The following is a 12,942-nucleotide window of genomic DNA, read 5'->3' on the forward strand; positions in this document are numbered from 1 at the left end:
AGAGGTGGGCATAGCCTGAAGGTAGGGAGGGGGGACTCTGCTGTCCTAGCTTCAGGGAAAGAGGAGGGAGGGCCTAGAGACCAGAGGTGGGCATAGCCTGAAGGTAGGGATGGGGGACTCTGCTGTCCTAGTTTCAGGGAAAGGGGAGGGAGGGCCTAGTGACCAGAGGTGGGCATAGCCTGAAGGTAGGGAGGGGGGACTCTTCTGTCCTAGCTTCAGGGAAAGGGTTGGGAGGTCCTAGAGACCAGAGGTGGGCATAGCCTGAAGGCAGGGAGGGCAGTTCCTCTTGCTGCTCTGTAGGCAAGTACCATGGTCTTGTAGCGAGCTTCAACTGGAAGCCAGTGGAGGCGCGGAGAAGTGGTGTGACATGCGAGAACTTGGGAAGGTTGAACATGGGAGAACTTGCCTCCATTCCTTATTCATGTGCTTGTCTCTTCTCCTTATTCCTATCCTTGTCTTCTCCGTATCACTCTCTTTGTCTCATATTAAAGAAGTCTCGAGGTATTGCTCGCCTGAGGTAGAGTACCTTATGATAAGCTGTAGACCACACTATCTACCAAGAAAGTTCTCATCTATATTATTCGTAGCCGTCTATTTACCACCACAGACCGATGCTGGCACTAAGACAGCACTCATCCAACTCTATAAGGGCAAACAAGAAATTGCTCACCCAGAAGAGGTGCTCCTAGTGGCCGGGGACTTTATTGCAGGCAAACTTAAATCAGTTTTACCCAAATTTTTACCAGCATGTTAAATGTGCAACCAGAGGGAGAAAAACTCTAGACCACCTTTACTCTACACACAGAGATGCATACAAAGCTTTCCCCCGCCCTCCATTTGGCAAAACATACCATAATTCACATTTGTCATTTTCAACCTCTCCCTGACTGAGTCTCTAATACTTACATGTTTCAAGCAGACCACCATAGTCCCTGTGCCCAAGGAAGCGAAGGTAACCTGCCTAAATGATTACCGCCACGTGGCACTCACGTCGGTAGCCATGAAGTGCTTTGAAAGGCTGGTCATGGCTCACATCAACAGCATCCTCCCGGATACCCTAGACCCACCCCAATTCGCATACCGCCCCAACAGATCCACAGATGACGCAATCGCAATCGCACTCCACACTGCCCTTTCCCACCTGGACAAAAGGAACACCTATGTGAGAATGCTGTTCATTGACTACAGCTCAGCGTTCAACACCACAGTGCCCACGAAGCTAAGTACTGTGGGACTAAACACCTCCCTCTGCAACTGGATCCTGGAATTCCTGACGGGCCACCACCAGGTGGTAAGTGTAGGCAACAACACATCTGCCACGCTGATCCACAACACTGGGGCCACTCAGGGGTGTGTGCTTAGTCCCGTCCTGTATTCCCTGCTCACCCACGACTGACTGCGTGTCCAAACACGACTCCAACACCATCATTAAGTTTGCTGATGACACAACAGTGGTAGGCCTGATCACCGATAATGATGAGACAGCCTATAGGGAGGAGGTCAGAGAACTGGCAATGTGGTGCCAGGACAACAATCTCTCCCTCAATGTGATCAAGAGAAAGAAGCTGTTTGTGGACTACAGGAAAAGGAGGGCCGAACAGGCCCCCATTAACATCGACGGAGATGTAGTGGAGCGGGTCGAAAGTTTCAAGTTCCTTGGTGTCCACATCACCAACAAACTATCATGGTCCAAACACACCAAGACAGTCGTGAAGAGGGCACTACAAAACGTTTTCCCCCTCAGGAAACTGAAAAGATTTGGCATGGGTCCCCAGATCCTCAAACAGTTCTACAGCTGCACCATCGAGAGCATCCTGACTGGTTCCATCACCGCCTGGTATGGCAACTGCTCTGCATCTGACTGTAAGGCGCTACAGAGGGTGGTATGTATGGCCCAGTACATCACAGGGACCAAGTTTCCTGCAATCCAGGACCTATATAATAGGCGGTGTCAGAGGAAAGCCCATATAATTGTCAGAGACTCCAGTCACCCATGTCATAGACTGTTTTCTCTGCTACCGCACGGCAAGCGGTACCGGAGCGCCAAGTCTAGGACCAAAAGGCTCCTTAACAGCTTCTACCCCCAAGCCATAAGACTCCATTTGTTTTGTACACCGCTGCTACTCACTGTTTATTATCTATGCATAGTCACTTCACCCCTACCTACATGTACACCGCTGCTACTCACTGTTTATTATCTATGCATAGTCACTTCACGCCTACCTACATGTACACTGCTGCTCCTCACTGTTTATTATCTATGCATAGTCACTTCACCCCTACCTACATGTACAAATTTCTCGACTAACCTGTACCGCTGCACATCGACTTGGAACCGGTACCCCCTGTATATAGCCTCCACACTGACTCGGTACCGGTACCCCTTGTATATAGCCTCCACACTGACTCGGTACCGGTACCCCCTGTATATAGCCTCCACACTGACTCGGTACCGGTACCCCCTGTATCTAGCCTCCACATTAACTCTGTACCGGTACCCCCTGTATATAGTCTCCACATTGACTCTATACCGGTACCCCCTGTATATAGCCTCCACATTGACTCTGTACCGGTACCCCCTGTATACCGGTACCCCCTGTATATAGCCTCCACACTGACTCTGTACCGGTACCCCCTGTATACCGGTACCCCCTGTATATAGCCTCCACATTGACTCTACCGGTACCCCCTGTATATAGCCTCCACACTGACTCTGTACCGGTACCCCCTGTATATAGCCTCCACATTGAATCTGTACCGGTACCCCCTGTATATAGCCTCCACACTGACTCGGTACCGGTACCCCCTGTATATAGCCTCCACATTGACTCTGTACCGGTACACCCTGTATATAGCCTCCACACTGACTCTGTACCGGTACCCCCTGTATATAGCCTCCACATTGACTCTGTACCGGTACCCCCTGTATATAGCCTCCACATTGACTCTATACCGGTACCCCCTGTATATAGCCTCCACATTGACTCTGTACCGGTACCCCCTGTATATAGCCTCCACATTGACTCTGTACCGGTACCCCCTGTATATAGCCTCCACATTGACTCTGTACCGGTACCCCCTGTATATAACCTCCACATTGACTCTGTACCGGTACCCCCTGTATATAGCCTCCACATTGACTCTGTACCGGTACCCCCTGTATATAGCCTCCACACTGACTCGGTACCGGTACCCCCTGTATATAGCCTCCACATTGACTCTGTACCGGTACCCCCTGTATATAGCCTCCACACTGACCCGGTATCCCCCCCCCTGTATATAGCCTCCACATTGACTCTGTACCGGTACCCCCTGTATATAGCCTCCTCATTGACTCTGTACCGGTACCCCCTGTATATAGCCTCCTCATTGACTCTGTACTGGTACCCCCTGTATATAGCCTCCACATTGACTCTGTACCGGTACCCCCTGTATATAGCCTCCACACTGACTCGGTACCGGTACCCCCTGTATACCGGTACCCCCTGTATATAGCCTCCACATTGACTCTGTACCGGTACCCCCCTGTATATAGCCTCCTCCACATTGACTCTGTACCGGTACCCCCTCTATCTAGCCTCCACATTGACTCTGTACCGGTACCCCCTGTATCTAGCCTCCACATTGACTCTGTACCGGTACCCCCTGTATATAGCCTCCACACTGACTCTGTACCGGTACCCCCTGTATATAGCCTCGTTATTTTATTGTGTTACTTTTTATTATTTTTTACTTTAGTTTATTTGGTAGATATTTTCTAAACTCTTCTCGAACTGCTCTTTTGGTTAAGCATTTCACAGTAAGGTCTACACCTGTTGGTTAAGGGCTGGTCAGTGAGCATTTCACAGTAAGGTCTACACTTGCTGTATTCAGCATTTCACAGTAAGGTCTACACTTGCTGTATTCGGTGCATTTCACAGTAAGGTCTACACTTGTTGTATTCGGTGCATTTCACAGTAAGGTCTACACTTGTTGTATTCGGTGCATTTCACAGTAAGGTCTACACTTGTTGTATTCATGTAACAAATAAAGTTTAATTTGATTTATCTTCTCTCCTTATTCCCCTCGTCTCCTCTCCTTATTCCCCTCGTCTCCTCTCCTTATTCCCCTCGTCTCCTCTCCTTATTCCCCTCGTCTCCTCTCCTTATTCCCCTCGTCTCCTCTACTTATTCCCCTCGTCTCCTCTCCTTATTCCCCTCGTCTCCTCTCCTTAGTCCCCTCGTCTCCTCTCCTTATTCCTCTCGTCTCCTCTCCTTATTCCTCTCGTCTCCTCTCCTTATTCCCCTCGTCTCCTCTCCTTATTCCCCTCGTCTCCTCTCCTTATTCCCCTCGTCTCCTCTCCTTATTCCCCTCGTCTCCTCTCCTTATTCCTCTCGTCTCCTCTCCTTATTCCCCTCGTCTCCTCTCCTTATTCCCCTCGTCTCCTCTCCTTATTCCTCTCAACTGAGAGCTAATTCCTAGCAAACGATACTCTCACCAATGGGAGGAGATGAACAGAGAGGAGGAGAAAACTGTCCTCAAACTATTTGTGTGTATTGTTAGATATTATGCAACATCTGCTAAATATGTGTATGGACCAATAGAATTACTATTTGTGTGTATTGTTGTGAATTGTTAGATATTATGCAACATCTGCTAAATATGTGTATGGACCAATAGAATTACTATTTGTGTGTATTGTTGTGAATTGTTAGATATTATGCAACATCTGCTAAATATGTGTATGGACCAATAGAATGTGAATTGATTTTAGATAAACCCATATATCCATTTGGTTAAGCAGCCAGCAGCCGATTAGTTTCCACTGGAGGTAAAGTCAGTTAAATGTAGAACTATCTGTCATCATACTCTGTGTGTTTTCTGGTTCAGTACCAACTAACATAATCAAACGTTGGAGGCCGATAAACCTCATCAGAACATAAACAAACGTTGGATGCCGATAAACCCCATCGAAGAAGAAGCACAGAACCAAACACGTTGTGACAGACAGGGCAGTTCTCCTCTCCTCCGCGTGCTGTTTGTACTTCATGGGTTTCCGTAGTTGAATGTGTAAACAGCGGGGTATGCACCTTGTTGGTTTCAAATATCTCTCTTTCAAGGTAAGAAAGCGTTTATATATTAACTGCGTAACTCGTGTAGTTACACATACCCTTGCTACGTTGTAATAAAAGCAATTAACAGCAACCTTAGCTAGTTAGCTTGTGGGATACAAACAAACCGAGCAAAACTAGCCTCTTTCTGTGGTTTGCTTGTTAAGCAGCTAACTAACGTTAGTTAACTTGTGGGATACAAACAAACCGAGCAAAACTAGCCTCTCCGTGGTTTGCTTGTTAAGCAGCTAACTAACGTTAGTTAACTTGTGGGATACAAACAAACCGAGCAAAACTAGCCTCTCCGTGGTTTGCTTGTTAAGCAGCTAACTAACGTTAGCTAACGTTAGGAACCGTTAGCCTCCTATCATGGTTATTAGGCAGAGAGTATTGTAGTTTTGTGTTACTGTGTGTTACTGTGTGTTGTTTAATGGAGCTGATGATGAGTGTGTTACTGTGTGTTTCAGGAACCTGATGATGAGTGTTACTGTGTGTTACTGTGTGTTTCAGGGACCTGATGATGAGTGTGTTACTGTGTGTTACTGTGTGTTTCAGGGACCTGATGACGAGTGTGTTACTGAGTGTTACTGTGTGTTTCAGGGACCTGATGATGAGTGTGTTACTGTGTGTTTCAGGGACCTGATGATTGTTACTGTGTGTTACTGAGTTTTACTGAGTGTTTCAGGGACCTGATGATGAGTGTGTTACTGTGTGTTACTGTGTGTTTCAGGGACCTGATGATGAGTGTGTTACTGTGTGTTACTGTGTGTTTCAGGGACCTGATGATGAGTGTGTTACTGAGTGTTACTGTGTGTTTCAGGGACCTGATGATGAGTGTGTTACTGTGTGTTACTGTGTGTTGTTTCAGGGACCTGATGATGAGTGTGTTACTGAGTGTTACTGTGTGTTTCAGGGACCTGATGATGAGTGTGTTACTGTGTGTTTCAGGGACCTGATGATGAGTGTGTTACTGTGTGTTACTGTGTGTTTCAGGGACCTGATGATGAGTGTGTTACTGTGTGTTACTGTGTGTTTCAGGGACCTGATGATGAGTGATATGCGCCAGTCGTTGCTACGTCGAGATGCGCTGAGCGCCGCTAAAGAGGTTCTAACCATGTCTGGATATTTAGCAGTCTGCTGTTGTGTGTTACTGTGTGTTACTGTGTGTTACTGAGCGCCCCTAAAGAGGTTCTAACCATGTCTGGATATTTAGCAGTCTGCTGTTGTGTGTTACTGAGTGTTACTGAGTGTTACTGAGTGTTACTGTGTGTTACTGTGTGTTACTGTGTGTTACTGAGCGCCCCTAAAGAGGTTCTAACCATGTCTGGATATTTAGCAGTCTGCTGTTGTGTGTTACTGTGTGTTACTGTGTGTTACTGAGCGCCCCTAAAGAGGTTCTCACCATGTCTGGATATTTAGCAGTCTGCTGTTGTGTGTTACTGTGTGTTACTGTGTGTTACTGTGTGTTACTGAGCGCCCCTAAAGAGGTTCTAACCATGTCTGGATATTTAGCAGTCTGCTGTTGTGTGTTACTGTGTGTTACTGTGTGTTACTGTGTGTTACTGAGCGCCCCTAAAGAGGATCTCACCATGTCTGGATATTTAGCAGTCTGCTGTTGTGTGTTACTGTGTGTTACTGTGTGTTACTGAGCACCCCTAAAGAGGTTCTAACCATGTCTGGATATTTAGCAGTCTGCTGTTGTGTGTTACTGTGTGTTACTGTGTGTTACTGAGCGCCCCTAAAGAGGTTCTAACCATGTCTGGATATTTAGCAGTCTGCTGTTGTGTGTTACTGTGTGTTACTGAGTGTTACTGTGTGTTACTGTGTGTTACTGTGTGTTACTGTGTGTTACTGAGCGCCCCTAAAGAGGTTCTAACCATGTCTGGATATTTAGCAGTCTGCTGTTGTGTGTTACTGTGTGTTACTGTGTGTTACTGTGTGTTACTGAGCGCCCCTAAAGAGGTTCTAACCATGTCTGGATATTTAGCAGTCTGCTGTTGTGTGTTACTGTGTGTTACTGAGTGTTACTGTGTGTTACTGTGTGTTACTGTGTGTTACTGAGCGCCCCTAAAGAGGTTCTAACCATGTCTGGATATTTAGCAGTCTGCTGTTGTGTGTTACTGTGTGTTACTGAGTGTTACTGTGTGTTACTGTGTGTTACTGTGTGTTACTGTGTGTTACTGTGTGTTACTGAGCGCCCCTAAAGAGGTTCTAACCATGTCTGGATATTTAGCAGTCTGCTGTTGTGTGTTACTGTGTGTTACTGTGTGTTACTGTGTGTTACTGAGCGTTACTGAGCACCCCTAAAGAGGTTCTCACCATGTCTGGATATTTATCAGTCTGCTGTTGTGTGTTACTGTGTGTTACTGAGCGTTACTGTGTGTTACTGTGTGTTACTGAGCGCCCCTAAAGAGGATCTCACCATGTCTGGATATTTAGCAGTCTGCTGTTGTGTGTTACTGTGTGTTACTGTGTGTTACTGTGTGTTACTGAGCGCCCCTAAAGAGGTTCTCACCATGTCTGGATATTTAGCAGTCTGCTGTTGTGTGTTACTGTGTGTTACTGTGTGTTACTGTGTGTTACTGAGCGCCCCTAAAGAGGTTCTAACCATGTCTGGATATTTAGCAGTCTGCTGTTGTGTGTTACTGTGTGTTACTGTGTGTTACTGAGCGCCCCTAAAGAGGTTCTCACCATGTCTGGATATTTAGCAGTCTGCTGTTGTGTGTTACTGTGTGTTACTGTGTGTTACTGAGCGCCCCTAAAGAGTAACAGTCTGCTGTTGTGTTGTAATGATTCTAGGTTAGTTGGAGGCAGCCCTGTTATTGGTTATTAATGTATTAACACCCTCCCCCCCTCAGCCCTGTTATTGGTTATTAATGTGTTTCAGGTGCTGTACCATCTGGATATCTACCTGTCTGGCCAGGTTCAGAATAACCCCTCCCCCTCGGTGGACACGACCACTCTGGAACTAGTGGAGGAGTTTATACTGCACAGGGTACCACACACACACACACACACACACACACACACACACACACACACACACACACACACACACTCTGGAACTAGTGGAGGAGTTTATACTGCACAGGGTACCACACACACACACACACACACACACACACACACACACACACTCTGGAACTAGTGGAGGAGTTTATACTGCACAGGGTACCACACACACACACACTCTGGAACTAGTGGAGGAGTTTATACTGCACAGGGTACCACACACACACACACACACTCTGGAACTGGTGGAGGAGTTTATACTGCACAGGGTACCACACACACACACACACTCTGGAACTGGTGGAGGAGTTTATACTGCACAGGGTACCACACACACACAACTTCCGGCGCCGAAAAAGAGATGGCCGCCTCGCTTCGCGTTCCTTGGAAAATATGCAGTATTTTGTTTTTTTATGTGTTATTTCTTACATCGGTACCCCAGGTAATCTTAGGTTTCATTACATACAGTCGGGAGGAACTACTGAATATACGATTAACGTCAACTCATCATCGTTCCTACCAGGAATATGACTTTCCCGAAACGGATCCAGTGTTTTGCCTTCCACCCAATACAATGGATCTGATCCCAGCCGGCGACCCTGTGCGACGCCGTAAAAGGGGCAAACGAGGCGGTCTCGTGGTCAGGCTTCGGAGACGGGCACATCGCGCTCCACTCCCTAGCATACTACTCGCAATGTCCAGTCTCTTGACAATAAGGTTGATGAAATCCGAGCACGGGTAGCATTCCAGAGAGACATCAGGGATTGCAACGTGCTCTGCTTCACGGAAACATGGCTAACTCAAGAGACGCTAACGGAGTCGGTGCAGCCAGCTGGTTTCTTCATGCATCGCGCCGACAGAAACAAACATCTTTCTGGTAAGAAGAGGGGCGGGGGGGTATGCCTTATGATTAACGAGACGTGGTGTGATCATCATAACAACACACAGGAACTCAAGTCATTCTGTTCACCTGATCTAGAACTCCTCACAATCAAATGTCGACCGCATTATCTACCAAGGGAATTCTCTTCAATCATAATCACAGCCGTATATATTCCCCCCCAAGCAGACACATCGATGGCCCTGAACGAACTTTATCTGACTCTTTGTAAACTGGGAACCACACACCCTGAGGCTGCATTCATCGTAGCTGGGGATTTTAACAAGGCTAATCTAAAAACAAAACTCCCTAAATTCTATCAGCATATCGATTGTGCTACCAGGGCTGGAAAAACCCTAGATCATTGTTATACTAATTTCCGCGACGCATATAAGGCCCTCCCCCGCCCCCCTTTCGGAAAAGCTGACCACGACTCCATTTTGTTGATTCCAGCCTACAAACAGAAACTAAAACAACAAGCTCCCGCGCTCAGGTCTGTTCAACGCTGGTCCGACCAATCTGAATCCACGCTTCAAGACTGCTTCGATCACGCGGATTGGAATATGTTCCGCATTGCGTCCAACAACAATATTGACGAATATGCTGATTCGGTGAGCGAGTTCATTAGGAAGTGCATTGACGATGTCGTACCCACAGCAACGATTAAAACATTCCCAAACCAGAAACCGTGGATTGACGGCAGCATTCGCGTGAAACTGAAAGCGCGAACCACTGCTTTTAACCAGGGCAAGGTGACCGGAAGCATGACCGAATACAAACAGTGTAGCTATTCTCTCCGCAAGGCAATCAAACAGGCTAAGTCCCAGTACAGAGACAAAATCGAGTCGCAATTCAACAGCTCAGACACAAGAGGTATGTGGCAGGGTCTACAGTCAATCACGGATTACAAAAAGAAAACCAGCCCCGTCGCGGACCAGGATGTCTTGCTCCCAGACAGGCTAAACAACTTTTTTGCCCGCTTTGAGGACAATACAGTGCCACTGACACGGCCCCCTACCAAAACCTGCGGGCTCTCCTTCACTGCAGCCGAGGTGAGTAAAACATTTAAACGTGTTAACCCTCGCAAGGCTGCAGGCCCAGACGGCATTCCCAGCCGCGTCCTCAGAGCATGCGCAGACCAGCTGGCTGGTGTGTTTACGGACATATTCAATCAATCCTTATCCCAGTCTGCTGTTCCCACATGCTTCAAGAGGGCCACCATTGTTCCTGTTCCCAAGAAAGCTAAGGTAACTGAGCTAAACGACTACCGCCCCGTAGCACTCACTTCCGTCATCATGAAGTGCTTTGAGAGACTAGTCAAGGACCATATCACCTCCACCCTACCGGACACCCTAGACCCACTCCAATTTGCTTACCGACCCAATAGGTCCACAGACGACGCAATCGCAACCACACTGCACACTGCCCTAACCCATCTGGACAAGAGGATTACCCATGTGAGAATGCTGTTCATCGATTACAGCTCAGCATTTAACACCATAGTACCCTCCAAACTCGTCATCAAGCTCGAGACCCTGGGTCTCGACCCCGCCCTGTGCAACTGGGTCCTGGACTTCCTGACGGGCCGCCCCCAGGTGGTGAGGGTAGGTAACAACATCTCCACCCCGCTGATCCTCAACACTGGGGCCCCACAAGGGTGCGTTCTGAGCCCTCTCCTGTACTCCCTGTTCACCCACGACTGCGTGGCCATGCACGCCTCCAACTCAATCATCAAGTTTGCGGATGACACTACAGTGGTAGGCTTGATTACCAACAACGACGAGACGGCCTACAGGGAGGAGGTGAGGGCCCTCGGAGTGTGGTGTCAGGAAAATAACCTCACACTCAACGTCAACAAAACAAAGGAGATGATTGTGGACTTCAGGAAACAGCAGAGGGAGCACCCCCCTATCCACATTGACGGGTCAGTAGTGGAGAAGGTGGAAAGTTTTAAGTTCCTCGGTGTACACATCACGGACAAACTGAATTGGTCCACCCACACAGACAGCGTTGTGAAGAAGGCGCAGCAGCGCCTCTTCAACCTCAGGAGGCTGAAGAAATTCGGCTTGTCACCAAAAGCACTCACAAACTTCTACAGATGCACAATCGAGAGCATCCTGTCGGGCTGTATCACCGCCTGGTACGGCAACTGCTCCGCCCACAACCGTAAGGCTCTCCAGAGGGTAGTGAGGTCTGCAGAACGCATCACCGGGGGCAAACTACCTGCCCTCCAGGACACCTACACCACCCGATGTCACAGGAAGGCCATAAAGATCATCAAGGACAACAACCACCCAAGCCACTGCCTGTTCACCCCGCTATCATCCAGAAGGCGAGGTCAGTACAGGTGCATCAAAGCAGGGACCGAGAGACTGAAAAACAGCTTCTATCTCAAGGCCATCAGACTGTTAAACAGCCACCACTAACATTTAGCGGCCGCTGCCAACATACTGACTCAACTCCAGCCACTTTAAAAATGGGAATTGATGGAAATTATGTAAAAATGTACCACTAGCCACTTTAAACAATGCCACTTAATATAATGTTTACATACCCTACATTACCCATCTCATATGTATATACTGTACTCTATATCATCTACTGCATCTTGCCATCTTTATGTAATACATGTACCACTAGCCACTTTAAACTATGCCACTTTATGTTTACATACCCTACAGTACTCATCTCATATGTATATACTGTACTCTATACCATCTACTGCATCTGCCATGCCGTTCTGTACCATCACTCATCCATATATCTTTATGTACATATTCTTTATCCCTTTACACTTGTGTGTGTGTGTAAGGTAGTAGTTGTGGAATTGTTAGGTTAGATTACTTGTTGGTTATTACTGCATTGTCGGAACTAGAAGCACAAGCATTTCGCTACACTCGCATTAACATCTGCTAACCATGTGTATGTGACTAATAAAATTTGATTTGATTTGACACACACACACACACACACTCTGGAACTAGTGGAGGAGTTTATACTGCACAGGGTACCACACACACACACACACACACACACACACACACTCTGGAACTGGTGGAGGAGTTTATACTGCACAGGGTAACACACACACACACACACACACACACTCTGGAACTAGTGGAGGAGTTTATACTGCACAGGGTAACACACACACACACTCTGGAACTAGTGGAGGAGTTTATACTGCACAGGGTAACACACACACACACACACACACTCTGGAACTAGTGGAGGAGTTTATACTGCACAGGGTACCACACACACACACACACACTCTGGAACTGGTGGAGGAGTTTATACTGCACAGGGTACCACACACACACACACACACACACTCTGGAACTAGTGGAGGAGTTTATACTGCACAGGGTACCACACACACACACACACACACACTCTGGAACTAGTGGAGGAGTTTATACTGCACAGGGTACCACACACACACACACACACACACACTCTGGAACTGGTGGAGGAGTTTATACTGCACACACACACACACACACACACACTCTGGAACTAGTGGAGGAGTTTATACTGCACAGGGTAACACACACACACACACACTCTTAATGTTGCCTTTGTCATGTCTCAATGGTTTCACAACTGTGTGTGTGTGTGTGTGTGTGTGTGTGTGTGTGTGTGTGTGTGTGTGTGTGTGTGTGTGTGTGTGTGTGTGTGTGTGTGTGTGTGTGTGTGTGTGTGTGTAGAGGATGAGTGCCTTACAGGAGCTGCAGCTGTTGGAGATCATGTGCAGCTGTTTCCAGGAACAGAGTCGAGACGCTGTGAGACAACTCATCTTCTCTGCCCTGTTCACTCTACAAGGTGACCTTTAACCCCTGACCCTAACTCATCTTCTCTGCCCTGTTCACTCTACAAGGTGACCTTTAACCCCTGACCCTAACTCATCTTCTCTGCCCTGTTCACTCTACAAGGTGACCTTTAACCCCTGACCCTAAC

General features: G+C 47.6%; 1 protein-coding gene across 3 annotated transcripts in view; it reads left to right on the forward strand.

The window, feature by feature from the left end:
• Positions 1-4,946: 4,946 nt before the first annotated feature.
• ints15 (integrator complex subunit 15) overlaps positions 4,947-12,942 on the forward strand; it is a 37,432-nt gene continuing 29,436 nt past the window's right edge. Inside the window, exons 1-4 of one of the 3 annotated variants that reach the window (XM_071390298.1) lie at positions 4,947-5,099; positions 6,129-6,195; positions 7,978-8,085; positions 12,693-12,807. In XM_071390298.1, coding sequence (XP_071246399.1) covers positions 6,136-6,195; positions 7,978-8,085; positions 12,693-12,807 — 283 coding nt within the window. In that variant the 5' untranslated portion in view covers positions 4,947-5,099; positions 6,129-6,135. Of the gene's footprint in view, positions 5,100-6,128; positions 6,196-7,977; positions 8,086-12,242; positions 12,291-12,472; positions 12,529-12,692; positions 12,808-12,942 lie in introns of those variants that run through there. The other 2 variants (XM_071390300.1, XM_071390299.1) reach the window with 2 other exon arrangements.

This window comes from Salvelinus alpinus, chromosome 2 (assembly GCF_045679555.1).
Source record: "Salvelinus alpinus chromosome 2, SLU_Salpinus.1, whole genome shotgun sequence".
Lineage (NCBI taxonomy): Eukaryota > Metazoa > Chordata > Actinopteri > Salmoniformes > Salmonidae > Salvelinus > Salvelinus alpinus.